Source organism: Ascidia mentula, chromosome 1 (genome assembly GCF_947561715.1).
Source record: "Ascidia mentula chromosome 1, kaAscMent1.1, whole genome shotgun sequence".
Taxonomy (NCBI): domain Eukaryota; kingdom Metazoa; phylum Chordata; class Ascidiacea; order Phlebobranchia; family Ascidiidae; genus Ascidia; species Ascidia mentula.
This window is the reverse complement of record NC_138566.1, coordinates 9,630,510-9,656,845: the sequence shown is the minus strand read 5'-3', so window position 1 is coordinate 9,656,845 and position 26,336 is coordinate 9,630,510. Positions and strand designations below refer to the sequence as shown.

General features: G+C 42.0%; 1 protein-coding gene across 1 annotated transcript in view; it reads left to right on the top strand.

The window, feature by feature from the left end:
• LOC145909746 (uncharacterized) overlaps positions 1-26,336 on the top strand; it is a 76,248-nt gene that overhangs the window by 34,735 nt on the left and 15,177 nt on the right. Inside the window, exons 28-87 of the mRNA XM_082997127.1 lie at positions 170-238; positions 302-376; positions 439-526; positions 807-946; positions 1,364-1,565; positions 2,053-2,210; positions 2,505-2,718; positions 3,517-3,758; positions 3,977-4,191; positions 4,326-4,523; positions 4,674-4,790; positions 5,104-5,230; positions 5,459-5,620; positions 6,126-6,284; positions 6,429-6,585; positions 6,860-6,978; positions 7,263-7,436; positions 7,573-7,689; positions 8,455-8,572; positions 9,039-9,195; positions 9,315-9,496; positions 9,790-9,920; positions 10,211-10,377; positions 10,666-10,915; positions 11,049-11,173; positions 11,279-11,363; positions 11,602-11,865; positions 12,172-12,445; positions 12,937-13,098; positions 13,614-13,787; positions 14,215-14,430; positions 15,046-15,155; positions 15,247-15,414; positions 15,826-16,008; positions 16,301-16,387; positions 16,690-16,857; positions 17,257-17,528; positions 17,777-17,854; positions 18,216-18,337; positions 18,516-18,632; positions 18,828-19,012; positions 19,245-19,516; positions 19,839-19,983; positions 20,435-20,605; positions 20,779-20,918; positions 20,978-21,129; positions 21,368-21,501; positions 21,559-21,700; positions 21,949-22,180; positions 22,475-22,694; positions 22,856-23,101; positions 23,379-23,595; positions 23,826-24,001; positions 24,284-24,418; positions 24,564-24,656; positions 24,769-24,819; positions 24,882-25,022; positions 25,152-25,280; positions 25,365-25,650; positions 25,956-26,310. Of these exons, the coding sequence (XP_082853253.1) occupies positions 170-238; positions 302-376; positions 439-526; positions 807-946; positions 1,364-1,565; positions 2,053-2,210; positions 2,505-2,718; positions 3,517-3,758; positions 3,977-4,191; positions 4,326-4,523; positions 4,674-4,790; positions 5,104-5,230; positions 5,459-5,620; positions 6,126-6,284; positions 6,429-6,585; positions 6,860-6,978; positions 7,263-7,436; positions 7,573-7,689; positions 8,455-8,572; positions 9,039-9,195; positions 9,315-9,496; positions 9,790-9,920; positions 10,211-10,377; positions 10,666-10,915; positions 11,049-11,173; positions 11,279-11,363; positions 11,602-11,865; positions 12,172-12,445; positions 12,937-13,098; positions 13,614-13,787; positions 14,215-14,430; positions 15,046-15,155; positions 15,247-15,414; positions 15,826-16,008; positions 16,301-16,387; positions 16,690-16,857; positions 17,257-17,528; positions 17,777-17,854; positions 18,216-18,337; positions 18,516-18,632; positions 18,828-19,012; positions 19,245-19,516; positions 19,839-19,983; positions 20,435-20,605; positions 20,779-20,918; positions 20,978-21,129; positions 21,368-21,501; positions 21,559-21,700; positions 21,949-22,180; positions 22,475-22,694; positions 22,856-23,101; positions 23,379-23,595; positions 23,826-24,001; positions 24,284-24,418; positions 24,564-24,656; positions 24,769-24,819; positions 24,882-25,022; positions 25,152-25,280; positions 25,365-25,650; positions 25,956-26,310 (9,965 nt within the window). The remainder of the gene's footprint in view (positions 1-169; positions 239-301; positions 377-438; positions 527-806; positions 947-1,363; positions 1,566-2,052; positions 2,211-2,504; positions 2,719-3,516; positions 3,759-3,976; positions 4,192-4,325; positions 4,524-4,673; positions 4,791-5,103; positions 5,231-5,458; positions 5,621-6,125; positions 6,285-6,428; positions 6,586-6,859; positions 6,979-7,262; positions 7,437-7,572; positions 7,690-8,454; positions 8,573-9,038; positions 9,196-9,314; positions 9,497-9,789; positions 9,921-10,210; positions 10,378-10,665; positions 10,916-11,048; positions 11,174-11,278; positions 11,364-11,601; positions 11,866-12,171; positions 12,446-12,936; positions 13,099-13,613; positions 13,788-14,214; positions 14,431-15,045; positions 15,156-15,246; positions 15,415-15,825; positions 16,009-16,300; positions 16,388-16,689; positions 16,858-17,256; positions 17,529-17,776; positions 17,855-18,215; positions 18,338-18,515; positions 18,633-18,827; positions 19,013-19,244; positions 19,517-19,838; positions 19,984-20,434; positions 20,606-20,778; positions 20,919-20,977; positions 21,130-21,367; positions 21,502-21,558; positions 21,701-21,948; positions 22,181-22,474; positions 22,695-22,855; positions 23,102-23,378; positions 23,596-23,825; positions 24,002-24,283; positions 24,419-24,563; positions 24,657-24,768; positions 24,820-24,881; positions 25,023-25,151; positions 25,281-25,364; positions 25,651-25,955; positions 26,311-26,336) is intronic.

Genomic DNA, 26,336 nt, shown 5'->3' with positions numbered 1-26,336 from the left:
AGGAGTGGTGGATAACCTAATTGCGTGATGACCTACCGCCGAAAGCTTGGGCTTTGCTTACGTCTACGTCCACGTGTCGCTGTGGTACACTTTGTCACAAACATTAAAAATCCACAAGATATATTCACACAGTTCGAAAAATATATTAAACTTCTGTTAAATCTTGCAGGTTCCGGCGTAATTTCCGATGACGTCTTGGGCCAGCTCAGATCTCGACCGTTTAGCAGTTGTTTTATGGGTAAGTTTGACCCCATGTATAAAATAAAAACAATAATCCAGAAGTTAACCTTGTGATCATCAGATCCTTGTCAGAACGGAGCTTCTTGTGGGGCAAGTTCAGCTGGTTATATCTGCTTGTGTCTGGCCGGTTTTGACGGTAAGATGATCGTGCGTCGTAACTATACGTGTATAGTGAACTTTTATGACTGTGCAATATAGGTGTGAATTGTGAGATTAACATCGACGAGTGTTCAAGCGACCCTTGCCAGAATGGTGGAAGTTGTACGGACCTGGTGGACGGCTACAGGTAAGTGAATAATCTTCACATTGCTTCTGAAGTCTGTGTCTGCATGAAAAATAATATCTAAGAACTTGTTATTGGGCGACTATATGGGCGCCTGACTCGACAATGCTAGGTTAATGTCCGTCGACTATATATCTGACAAAACGCCTTTTTATGGTTTAGTGCAAATTTTCTTGTTTAATTACCTAGTATATTTCATTAAACTAAATAAAATAATTTGATTCCTTATTCAATGAATAATAATAACAATGGGAACATACCATTGTATATAAAACCTTCGCAGTTGCTCGTGTGTAAACGGGTACGAAGGAGATAATTGCGAAACTGAAACGAATGAATGTGAATCCGATCCGTGTTTGAACGGAGCCACATGTGTCGATCAACTTGCAAGCTACCGGTGCGATTGTGTGCCCGGTTATACAGGTGACGATAATTTTCTGATACTACCTGGAAATTCATTGCCATTGATTGTTGCCAATTACTACTGTTGCACAGTTTAAGTGTTTTGAAAGATAGATGCTACAATGTAATTATTATCTTACATTACAAAACCAAACCCGCGTATAACGCTGTGTTACAAATGTTTAGTTTTAATGTAATGTTTTTGCAGTGTTGTAACTCTGGCATTTCATTTTATAAAGACATCCATCAAATAGTCATTGATTTCAATTAGATTGCAATTCATACAAATTACAATACATATTACAGACGAACACCAATACCAAGCAAAGTATTTTTCTTACCAACAAACGTTCCACATTTTGCGTTGCTTGCCAGCTACTGTTAACTTCCCCATATTTATAATCAAGTCTTTTACTTCATCTTATTTTCCTTTCTCAGGCCAGCTTTGTGGAACCGACATCAACGATTGTCTTTCGGATCCATGTGAGAATGGTGGAACTTGCTATGACGGAATCAATTCGTTCAGTTGTAATTGCCCACCCGGTTATAGTGGGACAGTATGTGGGATTGATATCAACGAATGCTCCTCCGATCCTTGCATCAATGGCGGGACCTGTGTCGACGATGTCAATAGTTTTAGGTGGGTGTCAATTTTATCTGGAGCAACAGCTTCTATTTCTTTTAGCTTTGTTTAATGTAAAAGTTGTTTTACTTTACGGGCATAAGATTATTTTTAAAACAAAATATGTGCAAGTTGTAAAGGTATTCAAATGAAGAAAAACGCTAGGTGTAAAACCGTAAATGGGATGTTAAACGACGTCACAATAGAAACGATAATGGATCTGTCGATGGATAATCGTATCGGGAGTTTTTGTGTTTATATCACTGTTAATGTTTCATCCACACTCCAAAGTCACAGACACTGGAGATGCCTCTTTGGTTGAAATCTATTTTTTAATATAAAACAGAAATAGTGCTGTCTGTTTGATCGGTATTTTCAACTTTACACAGAAACACCTTTAAAATAATGTATATTCAAATAAAAAATCTGCGTTAATAAACATAACAAAAAACTACGGCAATAGGTACTGAAACAGCTAAGCTAGATATTTCTATCTATTGTGCAGATGCCGTTGTCCGGTCGGATTCACTGGGGAGTTGTGTCAGGTCAACATCGACGATTGCGCTGGACAAACTTGTAACAATGGCGGCTCCTGCATAGATCTGGTGAACGGCTTTAGATGCTTTTGTGCCCCAACTTTCTCAGGGTCTCATTGCGACGATGGTAAACCTTTTGTTGTTTTATTTGTGTGACGTTTTTTTTATCCGTTACTGGAAATGGTCGAAAGGAATGAACGCGCAATACAGTTTTTATAGCTTCCCTTGGCACGGTACAGATAATGTTAGTTTCGTTGCATTCAATCGAACAAGTTCAGACCTGCAGTTTCCATCAATGACAGTGTAAGTTTGTGTGGTAATTCTGCCGCATCGAATTTATTGAATCACCAACGTTAACCAACACAGAGTCTTTCATTACTATGAGTTATCAATAAAAAGTTGTGTTTGTTCTTCTGGACAGAACTGGCACCGGATTTCGATCTCTCCTTTAACAAACCCAACACCTACCACCACGTGCACTTCAGAGAAGGATTCCGCAATATGACTGAGATCACAGTGGCTTTCTACATGTTTTCAAACAACACTGAAAATGAGGGGACACCCTTCTCATACGGAGTGGGGAAAGGACGACTCGCCGACGCTTTTACACTTACCAACATAAAGGCGTTAACCCTGTGAGTAGGATGGTATCTGCTGTTCCTCCCTTGACACATAATTTATTGCATAACCAACATATTTTCTGATGAAAGACATTGCTTGTATCGGCATAAATATAACTGAAAGACTTTGGACAAAAGTGGTTGACAAACCACCACTGACGTATAAGATTTGTTTGTTGTTCATATGCAAGCTGCAAACAATTGCATCTAATCGTTCTTGTCACAATGAATATTGAATAGATGCCACAGCAGCAAAATAGGACATGTAGGAAAAAGTTCTTGCCTAACACATGTTGTCAGCACTTTTCTTACACGTTTGTCTGCAAGTGCACTGAAGTCATAATTTAATTTGTGTGCAAAACCGCTTGTCTTCTCAAATATGCTGTTGCCAAATTGTTGGCCAGTCTTTAGTCCTTGACAGTATTCAAAGAAAGCAGTCTTTAGCCCTTGGGAGTCATTACCCAATATTCCAGGAGTATTAATATATGTCTTATTCAAATATAACCTTATTCAAATAGAATCATAAAACAAGTATATAATTAATGTTAACTATAAAGTAAAACAACTTGCTACAACCATGCACCTAACTCAATACAATCATACAATGCACTGAGCACCAACACTTTGACCTAAACATCACTAACCCACAATGTCATTAGGTCACAAGGTCACATGGTCACATAGTAAATCCCATCTAAACCAGCAGGGTAGAAAATAAGGTACAAGATACAACAACAATTAAATTAAGGTACAACGGCAATTAATATTAACATATACCTTTATATCTTTCTTATATAATCCATAAATGTTTAGATATGTGAATGGGGAAGCGGTTGTCACTGATGTGGAAGAACTCAACAACGGTCGTTGGTATCACGTGGTAGTGACGTGGAAGAGTGAGGGAGGATTATGGAGCATCTTTATCAACAAGGTGAAGATGGCAAGCGGAAGCGGACTCCAGGCGGGAACTGTTATTCCTGGAGGAGGGATCATGGTGATCGGGCAGGAGCAGGATTGTCTGGGAGGATGTTTCTCCTCATCACAGGAGTTTGTCGGTTAGTTTTACAAGTTGCTTGAGATTAGTCGAGTCCAGAGGTCGGCAACATTTATTGCAAAGATTCGATACAGACTCGTTAGCACTTATAAACTGGAACAAACCCAGAGCCACGAATTATAGTTATTGGTACGAATTATGTTGCACTGGCATCCTTTCTATGTATTCCCTACGTCTGATAACAATAACAAAACAATATTTCCTATACATTTTACCCAGGATGGATTTCACAGTTTAATGTTTACGACACCGCCATGCCAGACTCTACAGTGGTCAGCCTCTTCCTCAACTGCATTAACAACAAGGGCAACGTGCGTGCGTGGCCGGACGCATTGGGAGGAATTGTTGGGCAGGTGGAAGTCGAAAGACCTCCAACCTTCTGCCAGCCTTGTCAGTCGATCACTCCAGCCCCCAACATGAATGTCAGGAATATTGTAAGCACAGTGGTTTATAATCAAAAGTGTATTATATTGACATGTCAATTACCTGCCACATAATCATTGTTTTTTCGGGGAAAAGTTAGACCATTGACTAGACTTTAACCGATCCTACAAACGTGCCCGTACAGGGAAGCTACAAGAGCTACATCACGTGCCAAACCGGTTTCAACCTGTTCATGCGGGTTGGAATCGGCAGCAGGCGAATGCGCAGAGGCCTATTCGTTAGATGCGGAAACCTGGGAAAGTGGAGATACAAAGGAATCGATCGCGAAAACCCTTCGAGATTGTTCTTCTGCGTTCGCACAAGCTGTCCACCATACACCGCGGTATGTATTAACCAGGGAGATGAAAAAAATATGGCCAAGTACGTTTGCTTTTTGTAAAATGACGTAGTTTTTTCTGTGAGCAATTTTAATGTTTTATTATTTTAGCTCTCTAACCCATAATGCACCATGTGTATGGTTTGTATTTTGCAGCCACCACGCGGAAGAGTCGATGCCACTGGACGTCTCTTCAACGACACAGCGATTTTCTATTGCAACGATGGGTTTAGGTTAAAAGGAGCGAAGAAAATTAAATGCCTTGCAACACAAGTAAAACTTTTTACCTAATCTATTACTGCTCGATTCGGTTCAGCGAATCTTCTCCCTATCAAACAATGTGAACTGAGAATTATAAAAAACATTAATTTTTGAATCTTATCGGTGATGGTGGACAAACTCACAGTGGTGAGGTAACATTCGAATTTCGTTTCCATTACACAAGGTCCGATAAAAGTTGCTTTGTTTTTTTCAGCTAACGCCCAAAACATCTTTGTGTATGAAATCCAGTTTTTTTATTCATCTGAATTTTATAGCACGCTGGTCGTTACCATTCATATTCCTGTCATTGTCAACTGTATTATAGAAATGGTCGGGGACAACACCCGACTGCGTCGACGTTAACGAATGCAACGCCAGCCCTTGCCACGAGATGGCGCTGTGCAGCAACATTATAGGAAGTTTCACCTGTTCTTGCAACCGTGGATATACAGGTAGTCTGAGTTAAATCCGTACGTGGATGCAATATTCCGATTTTGAAAATGGTATATTTTCTAAGAGATCTTGACAAATATTTATTTGTTGCCGTTAAAAATGTAATGGTTAAAAAAATGAATGTATTGCAGAATTTCGATGAAAACAATTAACTGCACACAACATTTAACTTTACACACATTCTAACGGCCGCAAATCACATAGTGTAACACTCAGTTTTGTATCAGGAAATGGGGTGAACTGCACCAAGATCGATTGCGGCCAACCCGCTGAACTGGCGAACGGTCGTGTGACTGGCAACACATATTTCCTGGATGACGTCATTACACACACCTGTGACGTAGGCCACGAACTTACAGGGCCGGTGGAACGAACTTGCCAACTTAGTGGTAAGTGAGGTTTTTTTTAAATTCACCCCTTTCTGTTCCCCCCTAAATTGTTTTGCTTTCGAAAGGGACAAATGTTAATCAAAGCGTTTGTTACACTGCATAGTTTCCAACTCGCTGAGTTTGCTTTATGTAAAATGACGTCGTTTTTCGGGTGTTGGTTTCGAAGTGAACATAAAAGCGACAACAGTATTTGAAAGCCTTTAATGGTCGGTAATTTTTTTATTTATTCCCGTGATGCAATTTCTGCATTTACTTGTATTGCGCAGCTACCACGGGATTGATTTTACCATTAGCTTTATTTATCTGGAATTTATACAATATGAATCGCAAAGTTTCATTGAAGTGATCCGTTAGAAACAAAACTTCGTTTTGAAGCACTTTGTCTGGCAATCGCGGCTTTTGGAAAATAACTTTTCCACAATGGCAACTTTTTTTAGTGGGCGCAACGGTTTCAATGTGCAAATTTCAGCAAATGAAAAACACGCACATTTTTTTGAAAACACAGGTGATTGGAGTGGGGTCGATCCATCTTGTGACATTGTGCACTGCCCCGATCTACCTGCAGTTCCAAATGCACAAGAATCCCGAGGCGCCGGAACTTATCTCAGCGAAATATCCTACAAATGTGATCCTGGATACGAAAGAAATGGACCTCCGGTCCTCGGTGAGAAAACCCAAAAAACCTTGACGTCTTTATAACTTACGAAAATCTAATTTAAAAATTTCAACTTTAAATTTCCTTATTTTCGAAATATGAATTTAAAAATTAGGATTTTGATAACTTTATTTCAAGTTGCGATTTTTTTAGTTTGCCAAGAGACCAAGCAGTGGTCTGCCTCACCTCCCACCTGCGACAAAGTTCAGTGTCCACCAGCACCTGTGATAGATAATGCGATTGTCACCCCCATTGGCCAACCCCTCTTCTTCCAAGACCTCATTCACGTTGTCTGCGCTGCAGGACACAGGTATTGTTGAATGAAAAAATCATTAAAATAAACAGTTTGGTGAAAACTATTGCACTGAGCCTGGTGAGAACTGTTATTCTTTTTAAAAGTATGCTTGTATATACGTAACATGCATTTTTGTTCACAAAGAGTACAATTAGAAAAAAACAGATGTGTACTTGGCACTCAAAAAATTATAAATTTAGCCACGAAGCTTTCCCCACATGAAAGTTTTGGAAAACAATGTTGTATTTACGTAGGCTATCGTGCGTCATACAGTATTGTGTTTTCGCAGCTTAACCGGTGACGACATTCTGCGCTGCGGTGAAAGTGCGACATGGGAAGGCCAACAACCTGTTTGCACTCCTGACTCTTGTCCTTCCCCGCAGATCATCGCAAACGGCCGAGTCGAAGGTAAAGGACAAAACGAAAATGGTTTGACATCAATTTTCCGCTTCTTGTAAAACAAATCCCTTAGCATAAATAAAGGCACTAAAATCTTTTGTCACTTTACTGTTCGTTTTTGTACGATGGAATAGCTTTAAACTAATGCTGAAACACTAACATCGGCGGTTGCATTTTTTACCCCACTTTCACAAACCAACATCATTTCCAAATGAGAAATCTGCAAACCTATAAGATACAACATGCAGTCGGTGTGTATTAAAATCCTCATCAAGTTACTTCAAATTTTGTAGGTAGTGATTACACTTTCCGGAGCACTGTGGAGTACATTTGTGATACCGGTTACAACCTGAACGGTGTCGCGATATTGGAATGTTTGGTCGGACCAGCGTGGAGCGAACAACCTCCTACCTGCGACCCTGTACCATGTGGTAATCCCGCGACCATCACTAACGGTCAAGTATCCGGTGAGTAAAGGAATTTTGAATTGGTACAAATCGATTACCAGAACCTAAATTTCCTGCTTTTAGTTGTTTTAAATATCGTGACAGACATGTGCTTTGTACAAAACCTACTTAGTTTTTAAAAAAAAACTTTTCACAGCGGACAGCACTGTTTTCAACGGAGTTGCTACTTATTCGTGTGATAAAGGCTACGACATGGTTGGAACGGATAACCTTACTTGCCTTGCAAGTGGTACTTGGGGTGACAAGATGACTGGTAAGTAAACTAATTCACGAATAAACTGAAACTACACTGCCATTCGTCCTAACGACAAAACCCAACAAATATATATTGCTTTAAAACACTATCAACGGATTCACTCACAATTCGTAAAATATAGAGACTGACCCAAACTGTTGAAATATTGACGTCTTTTGCTACAGTCAACAGCTGCAATGACGAAACCTTTAAGGTCGAAACATGTCTGCAGCTCCCGAGATTATTTTGACTTGTTTTATTGATGTAAAACGTTTCGGCAAGAACTTATGGTGTGCAAACACCTACACACAAAGTACATTTCAACGACCCACAGATCCTGCGCGTCGGCGAGAGACATCTTTCGTTTCCTAATGGAATCGCTGTTCATACAACAGCAACAACCACAATTTCATGTGGACAATACTTATTTGCCTTATTACTTCTGTTCAACGTTTAAAGTACTTTTTAGCGTTTTGTGCCGTGTACTGCGTATTTTCTGCCTCTACGAGTGTGTGACTGATAACAATGGTATATGGCGTCAGAACCCACGCGAGCCTTTTCTACGATCTGTAACGTCAGTCAGGACTGCTCTATATAATTCTGGAGCTGAACCAACCACGTCATTTTTAACCGATGAAGTTCTTGCCGAGATCTTCTGAATAAATAAAACATCTCGATATATTGCTTTATTCATGCAATACTTTGATATTGCAGTAGTTGGTAAAAATTGTTTCAAAGTTTTCTCGATTCCTCATACTTCCTGAAATTTTACGTTGATTGCAGATACAGCAAACTCCCCACCCACCTGCCAACCCGTCCCATGCGGAACTCCGCCCGAGGCAACGCACGGAAATCACCTGTTGTTTGGCGCCGTCGATTTCGTCTTCGGAGCACACGTGAAGTTAGTGGTTCAATAATTTTACAAATGGGTTCCAAACTTTAGTCAGCTCGTGGCCCACTTTTATTGGTATGTTTTTGGTGGACTGGGATCACTTTTACAAATGCGTTAACATTTTTCCCCCATGAGATTAGTTTTTATGTGGACAGTTTGCATCTTTGCACAGATGTGACAATAACGTTACCAAATAGCCACAAAAAGATGCTTTTCCAGAAAATGTAGACTTTTTCAACTGACCCATGGGTATCGTAACATGTTTTGCGGCCTCCTGGAAGAGGTCGCCTAGCTAGAGCTCGAGTGTTGACAACACGATAGCAACACAGTATTCTGTCATATAAAATTACCACGATATTGACACAGCTGCACTTCACCAACGATCATGATACTACGGAAACATAAAATATACATGTCATAATTGTATCCCGAATTCCATTCATCAACTCCCTTAACGAATCAAACGCTTGGTTAGGTATATTTGCCAAGAAGGGTATTTACCTGTTGGGGATTCTGTCTTATCGTGTCAGAGTGATGGGACGTGGAACTCATCGGTGAATCCTTTCCGTTGCGATCCGGTCCCTTGTCCCACACCCGACCCTCTCCTAAACGGAGCGATTTCACGAAAAGAGGTTTGTTTGAACTAAACTAGCTTTGTGTATGACTGACGCAAACCGATTTGTTGGATATTTTGCTTGGAATTCTTTGACTGAGTGGAGTTTCGTTACGTGGGCGATCGTGACTTTTGCAGAAAATCGTCAACGGTGATTACACATATGGACAGACGATTTACTTTGCCTGTAACGCGGGATTCAACCTTACGGGTGCTCAAGAAAGCATTTGTCAACATACGGGCGAATGGTCGACAGCGCCACCTGTGTGCGAACCTGTACATTGCGGGGAACCACCTTTAGTAGAAAACGCCGCAGCAACGTACGTTTTGAAAATTAAAGTTAATGGAACTCGCATGTATTGTCATATAATTGGAATGTTTCTTTACATTTAAATTGAACATGTCTGAGTAACATGTTCCTTTCATTATATTAGTGTGCTATGTTTTTATGTTAGTATGGTGGACCGTGACGTACTTGTAAATAATTAAAACTGTTAAAATGTCTTGACGAAGCAGATTTCATATCAGTGTTCACCAACCAGCACTCATTTACATTTAATCTTTTGTTTCTACACTTCAAATAAATTTGGTATCGCATGATGTTGTGATTAAGGTTGAACAATGGCCCACATCGACCTGGTCCACATTTCATGAGTGAGGCAACTTACAAGTGCAACAAAGGATACATGCTTACCGCGTCAAGTCCTGGCAGTCGTGTGTGCGGCAGCGACGCCAAGTGGACAGGTAACGAAATTATTTCACGTACAGTTTGATGACGGGAGACTTTTAAATCAAGTTGTCGCTAATGGCATACCAATAGGTTGTAGCACCTGTATACCAGTATCGTTTTATTCAGGCTAATCAGTTCAACCCTACGGTTTGAAATCAATGGCGTCAGGCGGGGAAGTATAACTTTATGTCCGCTTGCATCTTTACCAGATTGTATAAAAGCGGTAAAGATATAATATGTTTGGGAACCAGGGTATTTTCTCTTTTATTATGGGTGAACACTTTCTTAACATACACTTTTGCAGGAAATCTTCCCAGCTGTGAGAGAATATCTTGCCATCATCCACCAGGGGTCGCCCACGCCACCCCTTCTCCCTTCGACGATTTCAGCGATATGTTTTATGGTGACGTCACGGTGTACGCGTGCGATGCCGGCTTTCAAATTGCTCCTGGAGAGAACGACCAAGTCGAGGTTACTTTAAAAATGGCAACGCGTAAAACTTACATCAGCTTACAGATTAGGAAGTGTAGTTTCCATCGTAGCAGTAGAATGTTTATGTGCATCTAAGCCAGAACGTTTTTAAATACTGAAACAAACAAGCAATGGCGTTGTTCGCAATTTTATGGATCTTTTATTTATTGATAGAAATTGGGTGTTGCTCAAGGTGCAGCTCCAGCAATATAAACAAAATAATACGTCAAGTTTATATCATCTTGCGTAAAATATCACCATCTCTGACAAATCATTCACTGCTACTAGTGTCTAGCCACCGGCCGCTTCAGCTCTCCACCGTCTTGTGTGGCGACACCGTGTGGCCAACCGCCACAAGTCGCTTACGCGGAAACGGCCGGATACCATCCCCACGCCAAACACTCATTCGGCAGCAAATTGACGTACAACTGCGAGACGGACTTCACCCTTAGGGGAACACCCACGATTCACTGCTTGAAAACAGGAGATTGGTCGGGCGCTGCGCCATCTTGTGATCCAGTTTTCTGCACCGTTCCAGGTAATGAAACGAAAAAAGTTTCTGCCTGTCTTAGTTGCTGGCGAAAAATTGATCGCATTGTTTAATTCGACGGCATTCAAATTTTGTTTAATTTTACGTACAAACTTAAGATACCGGAAATTCTGCATTATAGATTCCATTCCACACGGCTTCACCATGACTGTGAACTCCGATGACGTCAGATACCCAAGTGTTTACGACTCCAGTAATTTCTCGCCACGTTCAGCCGCTCTAACTGCATGTGATGATGGCTATCAGGTAACTTGCAGCGAAATTTAACACTTATTTTTTTTGAGAGTATTTGTACGTCAGTGTTCCATGGACGTTTTGTATTGTTAATGTTGTGTAACTTTGCGTGTTTAGATAATGGAAACGATGGCACCTCTGACTGCTGGAGATGAAATGCCTGAGTTGTCGAATGAAACGGTGCTCCCGAAGTTAAAGCAATGTAAGATGGCTTTTGCAGCTAAATGTCGTCCTTAATGAAAACGCATATTACCTTCCACATCAACACTGAGTCGAGTACAACCAATGTCAAGATTTTATCTCAGATTACGGTTTAAAACATATACTTTTGCAATGTAATTTAGAACCTACTCTGTAATGAAGTAGTCAAAATCACGACTACTGGGACAAGTTTAAAGAAAACAAAACAATTCCAAACTTAAGCCACAAGTTTTCCACAGCCAACCTTTCGCCGAGGCAACAAGAAAAACTTGGCATCGCCCTGGAAGCCATGTTTGCAAAGCTTCAAGCCGAGTACGAGTCTAACGATTATGATATTACGCCTCAACCCCAGCTAGCGGCGGCTCTCACTGACGCTACCACTGCTCCCGACATGATGATAAGGAGATGTTCGCCGGTGGGAGCTTGGCTACGAGCAGCACCCGTTTGTCAGCCGATGACTTGCCCACCTCTGCCATTGCCTAATAATGGACATTTAGCAGTGGGTAAGTTGTAGGTTAGCCTCACAGATTTACCTGATAAGTTAAGTCTTTGTATAGAAGTATCATGTTTTAAAAGTGACGACAAGACAGATGCCTACAAACACGGTTATTTGGACTTTTTATACAACCCAAAATGCTCGATTTTAGCAAAAATTCCAAACAACTCGATGGGTCCCCTCACTTTTGGCGTTTCTTTGATAAAACATAAATACTCATATAAAAATAAAACGTTTTGCTTTACAATTTATCAGCCCTAGGAAATTAAACAGTGGAAGCATGCTATTAACTTCATGCCATTTATGTGTATAGTGCCAGGAGTGATCTCTTCGTTCGAGTTCGACAGCCAGCTCACATATCAATGTGACGAAGGATATGCCTTCGGCAACGGTTTAATCAACGCTAATACGACTTGTGCGTGGCAACCTTCAACCTCCACTGTAGACTGGACTTCTTTGCCAGCTTGTCACCCAGTCCCCTGCCCAGCACCAAGTGTCGCAGATAATGGATTTTTCACAGTCAACACTCAGCAGTTCACCGATGCTTTCGTCTACACGGATTCCATCACGTATTCGTGTGATTCAGGGTGAGTGTTTATGCGCTTGATGCATCATTGCTGACATAACCCTGAGGAAGTCTCGCCGGATGGCAGACGAAACGTCGGTTTTAAATAAATAACTTCAAGCACAATTCTGATTAATTAGAAAGTTTACTCGTTCCATATTCAAATTTTTCCGCCGATAACAATTATTTTACTTCTCTTCCTCGCAAGAGTGTTAAAATTACATGTAGTTTTAGGTTTTCAAACGCATAAAATTACGATAAGCATAGTGGAGCCAATAATATGAATTGTGTAAGCTGCATACAGATGGCCACTGTTTCCACCTATAAGGTCTCGTCAGTGCAGCTAGCATAAAATTACAAACTGATATTCGATATTTGATGCAGTTTTACTGCATAAATAATTGTGTGAAGCATTTAATTACATTTTCCAAGAAAATATAATCCGGATGCCAGAACTTAAGCGTGGGCACTGAAGCGAAATATTTTTGCGATTCTTTTTTATTTTGATTCTAGTTTCGATTTGTTCGGAGCTCCCCAGATGAGTTGTGAGAGTAATGGTGGATGGAGTCACCACCCTCCCCTCTGCAGTCCTGTTGTTTGTCCGATGAACGACAGATTAGTGAACGGATACATGCAATATACGACCACCACCTACAAGTCCATCATAACATTTGCGTGCGTATTACACTTCAACACCCATTTTACCACAAACGCGGGAATGCTTCCCGGAACATTTAGGTTGCGTGGAAGGCGGGTTGAAGAGCTTTGACTATTTTAAATAACATCCTTGTTATCCAGCGAGAGGATTATTTTAAATAACCTCCGCGTGGTGGAGCTAGAGGACTATTTTAAATAACCTCCGCGTGGTGGAGCTAAAGGACTATTTTAAATATTCTTCGCGTGGTGGAGCTAGAGGACTATTTCAAATAACCTCCGTGTGGTGGAGCTAGAGGACTATTTTAAATAACCTCCGCGTGGTGGAGCTTTAGGACTATTTTAATAACCTCCGCGTGGTGGAGCTTTAGGACTATTTTAATAACCTCTGCGTGGTTGAGCTAGAGGACTATTTTAAATAACCTCCGCCTGGTGGAGCTAGAGGACTTCTTTAAATAACGTCCGCGTGGTTGAGCTAGAGGACTTATAACTGGTTTTTGGTGAATTGAATGGTTGACATTTACTGTTCTCCACAGTTGCGAAGTTGGCTACGAACTAAAAGGCGCGACGGAAATAACTTGCCAGGCTGATCGTCGATGGAGTGATTCCGTGCCTCGTTGTGACCCCATCCCGTGCGGCCCACCTCCTCCCATCCAGGACGGAAGCGTTGAAGTAACTTCGGAAGTTTACGGCGGCGAAGCGACATACGCGTAAGTCTTGGAAAATCGTCATTTTCCTCTTCGCCGATTAGGTTTTTTGGTTGTGTACATTTTCAGCACGTTGTAATAATGATAGGGGGTTGGTTCTGTGATTGTGAAAAATTTGAAACATTTACAGATTGAAGATATTCTATCGTAACGTCCGCATGCAAACATAGAGTTCTTAATAAAAACGGTTGCGGTATAAACAATGGGATGCTTATAATTTACGTCCATCCATGCTGGTTTAACTGCTTGTGTTCTCGCACATTTTCACGTGAATTTGTGTCATTAAAAATCCCTTACAAATTAATGGCGATAATAGTTGCTGATAATACTTGCGGCAATAGCAGCGCCTGTAGCTATACGCAATGTAAATCCAGACAAAAACGCATTAAGGCCTAAAGACTACAAGCTAATTGACTCCTAACGTTGACAGATGCGACCCCGGGTTCACCCTGAGCGGTTCCCAAATCCTTCTTTGTCTGGAAACGGGAGAGTGGTTTCCTCAGGACATCATGATGGGAGAACAAGCTCCTACCTGCGAACGAGTCAACTGCTACGAACCCCTCATGTGGCAACACTCCACCTCCCATGTGATCTCGTTCCCGGGTGTTGATGACGTATACACCCTCTCGGACCAGGAGTTTGTCGAGTTAGTGAAAAAGCTTGTATTTAATTTTAAATGCTTGATCTGAAGTCTGGTGGCTTCTAGGGTAACAATCCCGTAAGCATGGTTAACGGAATATGTTATGCCGTTTGTTTGAGTTTCACAAAAATTATTGTGGAAGAATTAGAGTCAATAGTGATAAGTGAGATAGTGTAACATATAGATTTCTCGAGGCTCGTTCTACATGCTTCAAACCAATAGGGTACATATGCCTCAAATGTAAACCTTGCAATTGACGAAAAACAATGCCACCGTCTCCTGCCTAAAAAATATTATGTCGATACAGTTCAATAATTCTATTGATGTTCCAGTTAAATATGTTTGAATAATATGGCTATTTTGCTTCTACGTTTCTAAAGCACTTCCCCGATTGTTTTTTGCAATGTGAATCGTTTTTATTTATTTTTCCAAAATAAATAATAATTAATGCAAGTCGTTGTCATCCATTGCAGCAATATATTGAGCTAATTCAACAAACCCACACTTTTACTACCATTCAGTTTTTGATGCACAACCACCAACGCCAAACACAGTGAAAAAGAAAAATTCCCTGGTACAAATCACAGGTCTGTTTTCAGCTTGCCATGCGTTGTGTTTCAGTTTTTCATTCGTTTACGAAACGGTTATTCACTTCGACTGCGACATCGGCTACGAAACATTTGAACAGGAACCGATTGAGGCTGTCTGCGCCGCGGATGGATATTGGTCACGTAAGTTCGACGCAGTTGGTTTCTTTAACACTGCAACTGTGGCAAGGCTTCCTGTAAAATGTGGGTGTAACTTTGAACGTCGGCAATGCAGGTGATTCCCCCTTCTGCGAACCGAAGAACTGCGGTATGCCCCCGCCCCCAGACGAAAATGGATATTTTGAGGGTGATGCGCCGACGTACGGCAGCGAGTTTTTGTATTATTGCAACACAGGATATTACACTCTGGCTCCATACATCAAGATATACTGCAGCGAGCACGGTGAGTGTATGCAAGTCATGACAACACTTTCCTCAATAGATGTTCGAAAGTAGTCTGTGAAGCTCAGGTCATGGAAATCTTGGAACGAATCAGTTGTTTGTTAGATGCTCTGCTGGTATAATGTTTGTTATATGGCTTCACATTTAACTTCCCCCATAGAAGTATATCTGAAAACCTTGATAATATTAGAGCACTCCAACAAACATAGTCCTTTCTGTGACAGCCGTAGTCAGACGCCTCGCATATGAAAACACGGCAGAGATCGCGTTTGATTCTATTATTTTTTATTACGCAGTTGGGTACACGCTATACGTGGCGTACGTGGAAGTATTTGATGACATACAGTGCATACAATTGTGCCAGAAGACATAATAGAAACTAAATAATAAAAATATTATCCTTTGTCTGAAGGCAACTGGTCATCGACAGTCATACCCCCTTGCCTGCCGATTGAATGCGGTCCACCTCTTGACCCACTCAACGGGGGTCACACTCTCGATGGAGATGCCTACGTTTTCCCCAACGCTGTTAACTACACATGCGATCAGGGCTACGAACAGTTTGGAAGCGACGTGGTAGCTTGCGGCCCAGACGGTACGATATTGACACCACAAATGTACTTGTGGACGTAATATATGGAAGTAATGACATTTCCTGCAGAAGACCAGCATCCATTTTGCTTTTGGCTAAATAAAGTTTTTGTAGTTAGTTTACATAGTTAATGTAGGTTTTAATTTTTAAGCGTGTCCAATTACAATGTAGCGTTTGCAGTATCCATACACAAGCCATAATAGACAGTGGTATCAAATCACCACATAGCGCGGGGACTACTTGTTTTAAACTTTGTCTTGGTAATAAAATTTTTAGAGCGTGCTATCTTGCGCAGGTGAATGGGAATTCGGACCCCCACATTGTGTTCCTGTCGATTGTGGATTGCTACCAGATATTGACAACGGGGTTCTAAATGTAACTAGTAAGTTACCTTTTATCAAGTATACAATTTGTTGACTGGACAAAATATGTAAAAGTAGGATTGTCCAAATCCACTCGAAATTTGTGTATGTCACAAACCATGTGATGTTTCGCACTTTTTGATGGTACTGCATTTGCCCCCGTTCGAACTACCGTGAACCTGCCACATAATTTTACTGGTTAAAGAGACTCCCCCTGCTATGAACATACTGTTAACGTTACAATCGAAATATTAAACAAAAAAAAGTTGTGCTCCTTTTCTCATTCGCCTAAACTCGATCGGATTAAAATGTTTTGACGCAGAAACATATTATCCGTTCTTCGCATCTTACCACTGTCTGCCCGGATACGAAATGTTGGGATTCAGTTTGCTTCAGTGCAGTTGGAACGGGTTATGGGATGCCCTCCCTCCCGAATGTTTCCCAGTTGATTGTGGTCCTACCCTGATGCCGGCAAACGGCTTCTCTATTGGTGAGTTGGCTTGGTGAGAAAATACATAACACGTAAATGTGAGGACCGAGTGGCTTAATTAACGAAATCATCGAACTTGTTGTAAAATAATGAAATTATGGGTTAGGACTCTTGGGAAGGAGGCTACATTCATAGTAGCGGGTATTTCCAAGCTTAAAATTTGTCAGCTTTTGCACAAAACAAATACATTTCGCTAAACAACAGTCATTGCCTGTAATAACAGCAGCAAGAATAATACAAACCCAGAAAAGGCTCAACCCTAACTCAAGCACAAAAATAAACTTTCAATAATTTCGTTTCTTACATAAACCACGCTTAAATACATAAACACATTTCCTGTACATTTGGTTATTTAAAAAACGTGTACTCAACATATTCAAAACATTAATGCGTTTCTAGGCGACACAACCATATTCCAGTCAACATCTTACTTCCTATGCGACGAAGGCTACATCTTGCACGGCTCCAACAACTCCACTTGCACCGAGTCAGCCACGTGGTCAAACCCGACACCGGACTGTTTGCCTGTCGACTGCGGACAGCCGCCGGATTTGACGGACACCAGTGCATTGTGGGACGGTCATTCGACCACCTTCCAGTCAATTGTGATGTTTCAATGCGACGGCGGCTACGAATTTGAAGACGCGACGTTAGCGTTGATGAAGTGCATGGTAAAACACTTGATTCACTCTTTTTGTAACATGTTTGTTGTGGTTTGTTGGATAAACAAATTTGTTACCTGTAAAGCATATTTGCAAATGATATCAGGCATAACATTTACGAAGTAAGCATGACGATGGTAGTCATATTCACATGGGGTCTTGTCCTTCGAATTGCTATTGCCGCGTTTAGGATTTAGGCATGAACAGGCACTTTTTTAATCATTTAATTGGGCAATTGTTTATTGTTCCCTTGCCAGGCGAATGCTACTTGGAGTTCAGCACCCACGTGCGTTCGAGTGAAGTGTGATAAGCCAGCGGTTCCCGACCATGGACAGGTAATTTACAAGTGAAGAGATAAGGAAATATATTTTTTACGCAGAAGATAGAGCGCTGGGCCTGGTTAGCCCAGGGTCGTGAGTTCAAACCTCACCGGGAGCTTGATTTTTCAGATCTCGCTCCGACTTGTCGTGAAAAGTGGCTGATCCAGCTTGGCTGCAATGCCTTGGCTGCGAAGCCTGTGAACTTTATTTTTTACGCTTAAGTATTTGCTGTCGTGTTTGCGTTGACGTACTTGTCCTGACGAGGTCGGTTGGATAACCACTGAAACGTCGACCAAGTAAATTATTTTTGCCGGAAGAGCTTTGAATTTAATGAATATTATGCCCGGTGCAACAAAAAAGAACAATGTATTTTCAGATCGTGGAGGCATCTGTGCAGACATTTTCCTACGAGGACGTTGTGCATTACGTTTGTGACAAGGGATACCCGATCCAAGGAAGTGAAAATATTTCGTGCACCGCAGATCGAACGTGGTCCAAGTATGTCATATGCAAATCCCCCATATGTACCTTTCTGTTCTTTTTCTGTTTTTGTGGTGATTCTGTATCGAGTTAAATTCCTTCTGTGATATTGAAACTCTTCTGGAGGTTCGACTATCAAGTAGAAGGACCAAGATTTTTTACGCGTAAAAAGATAAATGAAGGTTTTATTTAACAGCCTTCCACCAACATGCGAGCCTGTCGACTGCGGACGACTTCCTGATATCGTGAACGGTGCAAAATTCAACAACCATACTCTGTTTAAGGCCGTCGCTTCATACCTGTGCAACCCCGGGTAAGAAGGGATATCACTTATCCTTACGCTTTTACTAATTTTCCAGCTTGCTGCGTTAAAACAAATACAACGACTGTACAAGCGTATTTCTGCCAACGTGATTACAGCCAAGTTGGTTAACGTTTAATGCTTTTCAAAAGCGACCTGATAACTGTTCCACAGCTTGTTTACAAAAGGATGTATATTTGCATACAGTTACGAAGCGGTGGGTGGAGTTGACCTTGAGTGTCTACACACTGGGTTGTGGAACCGTGAGCCCCCGACCTGCGTTCCTGTTAGTTGTGGAACACCACCTCCCCTTGCTCACGGCTCCTCAATCGGGGGAAGTGCTCCGCAGTCACAGCTATTCAAAAACTTGGTTGCATATGACTGTGATGAAGGTGAGTGGTTAATTTTCTTAATGTTTGAAATATGTTTGCTTGATATAGAAGCCGGTATACCTTACACTACCATCAACTGCAAAACCTGCAAATTATACTAAATTTTATGTGATTCTAATGTCCATTCGTTTAAATTATATTGCGATTGGACACTAAACGAGGTTTGTTGTATGTTTTTCTAAAATAAGGTTTGTTATCTGAAGTTAATAAAAATGAACGGGTTTCTCATCAGGTTATTATTTGGCTGGACCAACCACAGCAAAATGCTCCGCGGATCGAACTTGGACGTTCATGGAAATCTTGGGGCCAGGAGGTGCCACGAGCACGAATCGACCTTCGTGTAGAAAAATTTACTGTCCAACCCCCCCGGCGGTTGCCAATGGTTACCACAAGCCACGAAATCACTCGCACGGCGAGGTGGTCGCATTCGCGTGTCACGTCGGCCACGACTTGAAACTGTTGTCGGATGGTTTTCAGTGCACCGCCGCAAAGGGAGATGTACAGGTGAGTACGTGTACAAAATGCGTGCAATCCAACATACAAGAAAAAATCAGCTCATGTGACAAATGACATTATTTTTATACAATGCAAAAGCCTCTGAAATGTTGTAAACGACTTTTGTGTGACTGTAACAGACAACACGACATTGGAAAAGCTTAGTCCACAGTATATTGTGTAAAATGTCAAATAAGGCAAATGTAGTTTGCATTCCATTCTACAATTTAATGTCCTTCTGCACTAAAAATACTTCAATATGAAAACAAGCACCCAATACGACAAACACGAAAGAGTGTTTGCTATTACGCAATGTAAACTTTCTGTTCAGGGCTATTACAAGGGGATTCCCCCAGCGTGTGAGCCAGTCTCATGCGGGATGCCCGTTACTATTGACAACGGCTTCTTTGTCACGAAAGGAACCACCTACCTTCAAACAGCAAATTACACCTGCCACGACGGACATTACTCAACAGGTAGAAGATACGACAAGAGTCGAAAATGTGAAAATCCGATCCAGACCCTGGGTTCGGTAAACTAGTACATGTGGCAATTGGCAAGATAAAAAATGCTTTTTAAAAGTGTGAGGTGTTTGGCAATGTGCAGCACGCAGGCCACGAGACCTTTACCCCCGGTATCCTACTTCTTACACAATAAGTTTACTTTGTTTAACATGTTAAATTTGATCTGAAAAAATAAAACTCTCTTTGTATTTCGTCGTGGCAAAGATATTTGTGCGTGATCTGTTCCACAATAAGTTATCCTCTTAAACACATAATATGCTTCAAGCCACAGCACTGATTTTTTAGCTCGCTGCCTACTTTTAATGGCATATTTTGGCGGAACACAGTTCGCTGCCCACTGGTCACAAAGCACTTCAATAAAATACAGTAGTTATTTATTTATGATTTTTTATTTTTAATGAAGGTCAGACTGACATCATGTGTCAGGCGAACAGAACCTGGTCTGGCTTCCCATCGTGCAATCCCCACGACTGCTCACAACCGCCAGAGGTCGCAAACGCGCACGTTAACGTGACGTCATCTCTCTTCGGCTCCGTGCTTCAATACGATTGCAACACTGGATACGAACTTAAAGGTTTTCAAAATTAAAAATTGCCAACCGTGTAAAATGTACAAGAAATTAGTCGTGGTGAGGTAGTGTATTTTCATTGTTTACCTTTACTGCAAGTTTGATGCGGGTTTGTTGTGCAACAGATAAGTAGTTTATCTTATGCCTGCCTAATTACCTGAGTTACCACCTGTGTGCAGGGCCTGGGATAACTGAGTGTCTTGCAACTGCCATGTGGTCTGACGTCAGTGGTTGGTCATGTGACCCAGTGCCGTGTGGCGATCCTGTAAATGTTGCCAACTCTTCACAAGATGCCACTGGGAACGTGTTCGGAGACATGGTAAACTAAAGAAAGTTACTACCAAGGAAACAGTGCATTAAACATATTTTATTGTCAAGGTAACGTACAAATGTGACCGCGGGTTTTATATGGATCCGAGCGCGCCATCGAATGCAAAGACCCTTGCTTGCCAGGCGACAGGACAATGGGAAGTCGTGACGTTCACGTGTCAACCAGTGAATTGCGGCCCCGCCCCACGCGTTAACAATGGGTATGCGTTACTCCGCCTATGATGATACAATAAAAAAAAGACGAGTGTCAAATTTGGTCTAGGAGCTTTACCCTTACGCCACATGTGGAAACCAAGACCATGGGCAGCAATGAATTATTGTCAGGCCACAAAAGCTAATTCAGTATTGAGGAAATATAGTTTTAAATAACCTCAAATGTCCAGTAGAACTATTGCCTTCGATTGAGTCATACAAGTAACGTTTCACACAACATTATAGAAAGAGAGTTCTCGCTCCTAGTACTTGGTTGCACAGCAGTCCCACTTCCCTCCATTACCCTGACGTGGTGGAATACACGTGCGATCGTGGTTACTACTTAGAGGGAACATCGAAACTCACCTGCACAGAAAACGGTAAAATAGGCGCGGGGTTGCTGGAGACATCAAGCGAAACAGAGTTTTTATTTTTAGGAACGTTTAGCTCGTCGCCGCCCAACTGTCCCCCGGTTTTGTGCGGTTTACCCGACGACCTACCCAATGCCGCACGCACTGTGAGTGGAATTACTTTTGGTCACAACGCCACGTTTACCTGCAACCCTGGTCACGTGACAAGGTAAGTTTTTACTTACCTGGATGTGTAGGTTTCTCTCCAGTATTTCCTCCTCATTGGTCTTGACGTGTGCAACCAAAATAATCAGGTTAAGGTGGTGTATTGTAACTATCTGTTTGCTTCTGTATCTTTGAAGATTTTGAACCTTTAGTAACTGTCAGGTATATGTAGTGTTAAAAGAGTAAACACCAGGAAAAAAACGTTAAAATGCGCTCAAAATGTCAATATAATTTAATTCCACTGGTATTCAGGCAAGGGGACACTGAGCAGACCACCCACTACCACGAGTGCAGCGCCGACGAAACCTGGTTGCCTTTAGCGCCACCTGACGGTTGTGTTCCGATCCATTGCGTTGCACCGCCAACCGTAACGCACGCCACTCTTTCAGCATACACCCAGCCTGCCAAGTACAAGGACACGGTGACGTACGCGTGTGACGCTGGATACGAAGCTTTACTTGAAGATCTAACGATCACTTGCTTGGTGAGAACTGGCGAATGCGTCAGATTTTCATGACATCGAAATTTGTGTTTGGGTTTTATCGCTTCCAGATTTTCTAATTATTATTGGATGTAATTTACTTTGACAATTACAAGTGCGTTTCTATTTAGAAAATTGAAACTTGTAACAAACACGAGGGACATAATCACGTGATATTTACGACTATTTCTAAGTTGTCGTTAGACGTAAATGGCGGAAAGGAATTTCCTAAAATCCACCAGACACAACGGTTTTGCCGTGAAACCTTATTTAAAATTGCAATACGACTTTCATCAGGCGGACAAGCAGTGGAGTGGTCATCCTGTATGCAATCCTGTTAGTTGTGGATCACCTCCCTGTCCCGCCCTGTCGCACTGCAATCAAACTGGCACCACCTACCAACAGACTGCCACTTCGTCATGCATCGTCGGCTACGAATTCTCACCTGACGTCACACAGTTTGAGGTCACGTGCCAGGCAGACCGTCAGTGGAGTTTACCACCGTTGCAAGCTGATGGTGTGTAATTTTGTTATCAGTTTGGAGTTTGTTGTAATAGAACTTTTCCTTTTAATGGTAGCAATTACCCTAAATTGTGCTTCTTAATGATTACCGATTGTATCACCTATTTTCACCACAATGTGACAATTCCAACTGCAACTAATATTACTTTGTTTCAGTTGACGCATCAACCTGTCGACGTCACTCCTGTGGTGATCCCCCTGTTGTGGAACTTGGTCAACAAAGGTTAGATGATTTGGGAACGACCTTTGGTGCTACGGCCACGTACACGTGCAATCGGGGTCACCAGCTTACAGTCGGTTCAAACCCAACCATGGAATGTTTGAGCGACAAAAGCTGGGGACCCGACGTGCCGCCTGCGTGTGAGCCCAAGGATTGTGGCCGTGTGCTCTGTCCAATGCATGGTAAGTATATTTCTAGGTGCAAAATGTAAAAAAATCTCACTGATGACAAAAGAATAAATCTGATTTGAAGAATCAAAAAGAATTTATGATGTCGAATATTTTAGTCATAAAACTTAATTTAATGTATTTAAACCACATATTATAAATTTTTCTTGTGAATAAAGTTCGTGTTTCAGTGAAACATTGGATATGAAATAGGCCGTTGGTGGGCAAAGTCAACCCCAAAACAAACAAAAAAAGAACAACGCTAATGAAATCGTCATATTTTACCGCGCAGCATCTTGCGTCACCGAGGGCACCACCTACCAATCCTCATCCCACGTGACCTGCGATTCCGGATACGAACTTTCTTATGACGTTTTCGACACCACCCTGACGTGTCTTGACACGGGTGTGTGGTCCTCTCCCCCCAGAGAGTTGCAATGCACGCCGGTGATTTGCCCTCAACCCGAATGGGTTAAGAATAGTCAGATCACAAGCGGAAACGCCGACAAGTCAGTTGTGATTGGTTGCATGAATTGTTTGAATGTATAATGATGTTGTCAGTGGTTTTCGTTATGCTGAGTGTTAATTTTAACCTCCATCAGAAACACAACGGTTTTTGCTTTATTGCCTACGGTCTAGCCTACCACCGCAAGTTGTGATTCCGGCTTCTGGCCAATGACAAAAATTATTTTTCTGCCCCACGTACAAAACTATTTCTTGAACATAGTTTGTTTTGCAGAACAACCGAGTTTCAGACTCAAATTTCCTACCAATGTGACCAGGGATATTACATGAGTGGTCAACCCACAGTCACTTGCACGGCAGATCGAACGTACTCTCACTCACCTCCTCAATGCCACCCAGTATCGTGTGGTGATCCTCCGAACGTTCCTCATGGACTTGCAAATTTTGCAGGCAAGTTATTTTTCATATCAAGGAACTTTAACAAATTCAGGAAATACCTAAAATTCAAGAAAATTACAGGCCTTTAAATTATATAATTACATCATCGCAACCGTATGAAAATCGCATGTTGAAGAGACCTTCACCCGGTCACCAAAACCACAAATCGCCTGTTCTGTTTCCAGATACAATATATTAATTTTTCCGACCTTGTTTTAACATGTAATACTGTTCAGTCTTTTGTTTTGACGAAAAGATTTTGTGCGGATTGTGGTTTCACGGGATATTTTACAGGTGTTACATTCCAACACACGACCAAATATTTATGCCTGCCGGGTTACGACATGTTCGGTGACGGTGACTGGGTTTGCTCGCTCGACAAACGGTGGATCCCCAACATCGATATCCCCGTCATTCCCCCTCCACTTGGTACGTCACCATGTATCTTGCCACAGAGTGAACAACGCAACGCGTCGTTTCTGTTGTGACAATTCTCGTTTGTTTCAGCGATTGATTGTGTATTTGCGATGTCATTCTGTTTCGTATACGCGACATAAACATATATAATTTTCAGCTCCAAGATCGTTCTTTTCTGCCAGTTTGTCTATGAGCAGCGATGCGTCCGGAAGTGGTGACGCGTCCGGTCTTGGTATGACGTCACATGACGGTAAACACATTAACTTTACCCAACACTATGCAATGTGGTCGAATTTCAAATACAGCACTGTTTAAAAACAAAATACAGAAATCGCTTTCACTGAAAAGTTTTTTTGTTTCAGCCACCTCCTTTGCCGCGCTGGCACCTCGCTCGGCTTTCGCATCAATGACAGGTGATCGCAATATCGTATTACTGTTGTGCACTTTTATCCGCGTTACCAAATCTTTTTATCAGCTCCGCAACCTCCCACGTGCGAACCTGTCCCGTGCAAATCCGTTCCCGACCTTCCACATGGGACCAACGTGAATGGAACCTCGAGCTTCGTGTTCAGACAATCAGTCGCGTTCATTTGCGACGATGGCTTCAAGCTGAAAGGTGACTCCACGCTTAACCCAAATACATTTACGCTATTCACCTTAAGTGCTGGTCCGTTTTTCCAGGGAGCGCCCAACACATAATTTGCTTCAAAAAAATTCTTGAATTGTTTCGATTTACGTCGTGTAGGAACGAGAGTGCTTTACTGCCTCGAGGACGGAACATTTGGTCCAACTTCGATGCCCACGTGCGAAAGAGTACCCTGCGGGGAACCCCCAACCTTGGCGCATGGCACTTATACAGCACAATCTGTATCGGGTAAGACACAGCCAAATATACCAATCATAAAGGTTAATCTATTTTCCTGTAAACTCATATAATGGTTTCTATTGCCTTCTCCAGGTGGTGCCGCACGTTATGTGTTTGAGGACGTGGCGACCTACGTATGTGACAACGGGTACGAACATCAACTTGCAACCCCGATCACTCGACTGAACTGCAGCGACATGGGGACATGGAGTCCTCTGAAACCCGACCCATGTCACCCCGTTTCTTGCGGAAACCCCCCCTCGACCCCACACACTGTTGTCAATGGTTCGGAGTTCACATTCGGGCGGACGGTCGAGTATTCATGTTTGTCTGGATACAATCTGGTTGGATTTCCGACGCTGACCTGCACTGCAAACAAGTAAATGAAATGCCGCCTACTTGTTTACAAATACTGTAAATGCAACTATTGAGAGCGCCAATTTCATTCCTCTAGTCGTTTTTTTACCCTACGGTCTGTGAAATAATTTAAAATCTGCAGGTTATCGGTCGTTTCAGGTAAATGTGACAAATCAGTTTTTTTCAAAAGAGATTATAATTTTCTGTAATAAAACGAAAGACTCTGATGAAGATACCAGAAGTCAATTGGAACATGTTCAGTAAATTTACTATCACATGGCACCATAGAATTGTATTACAAAATGACCGACTCGTCACGGCACGCAGATCATGGTCTCCTCTAAAAGCCCCAACGTGTTCACCCGTCTCTTGCGGAAGACCTCCCAAAGTACAGCACGGAATCTACACCAACCAGCAATCCACAGACGAACTCGACTTCACCTTCCAACGGACGGTGACGTATTCCTGCGATTCAGGATACAGACTGAACGTAGCGGTCGCGGCCGGCGAGAGTGATACTGTAGTCTGCCAGGCAAACGGAGCCTGGAATGCGAACGCACCCAGTTGCCCTCCGGTTTCTTGCGGAAATCCTGCGTCAATCAGCAACGGCCACGTCAACAGCACCGCGCTGACGTTCGGCATGGAAGTGGAATACAGATGCAACGTCGGATATGAAATGACGGTAGGAAATTGTAAATTTCACAGCAG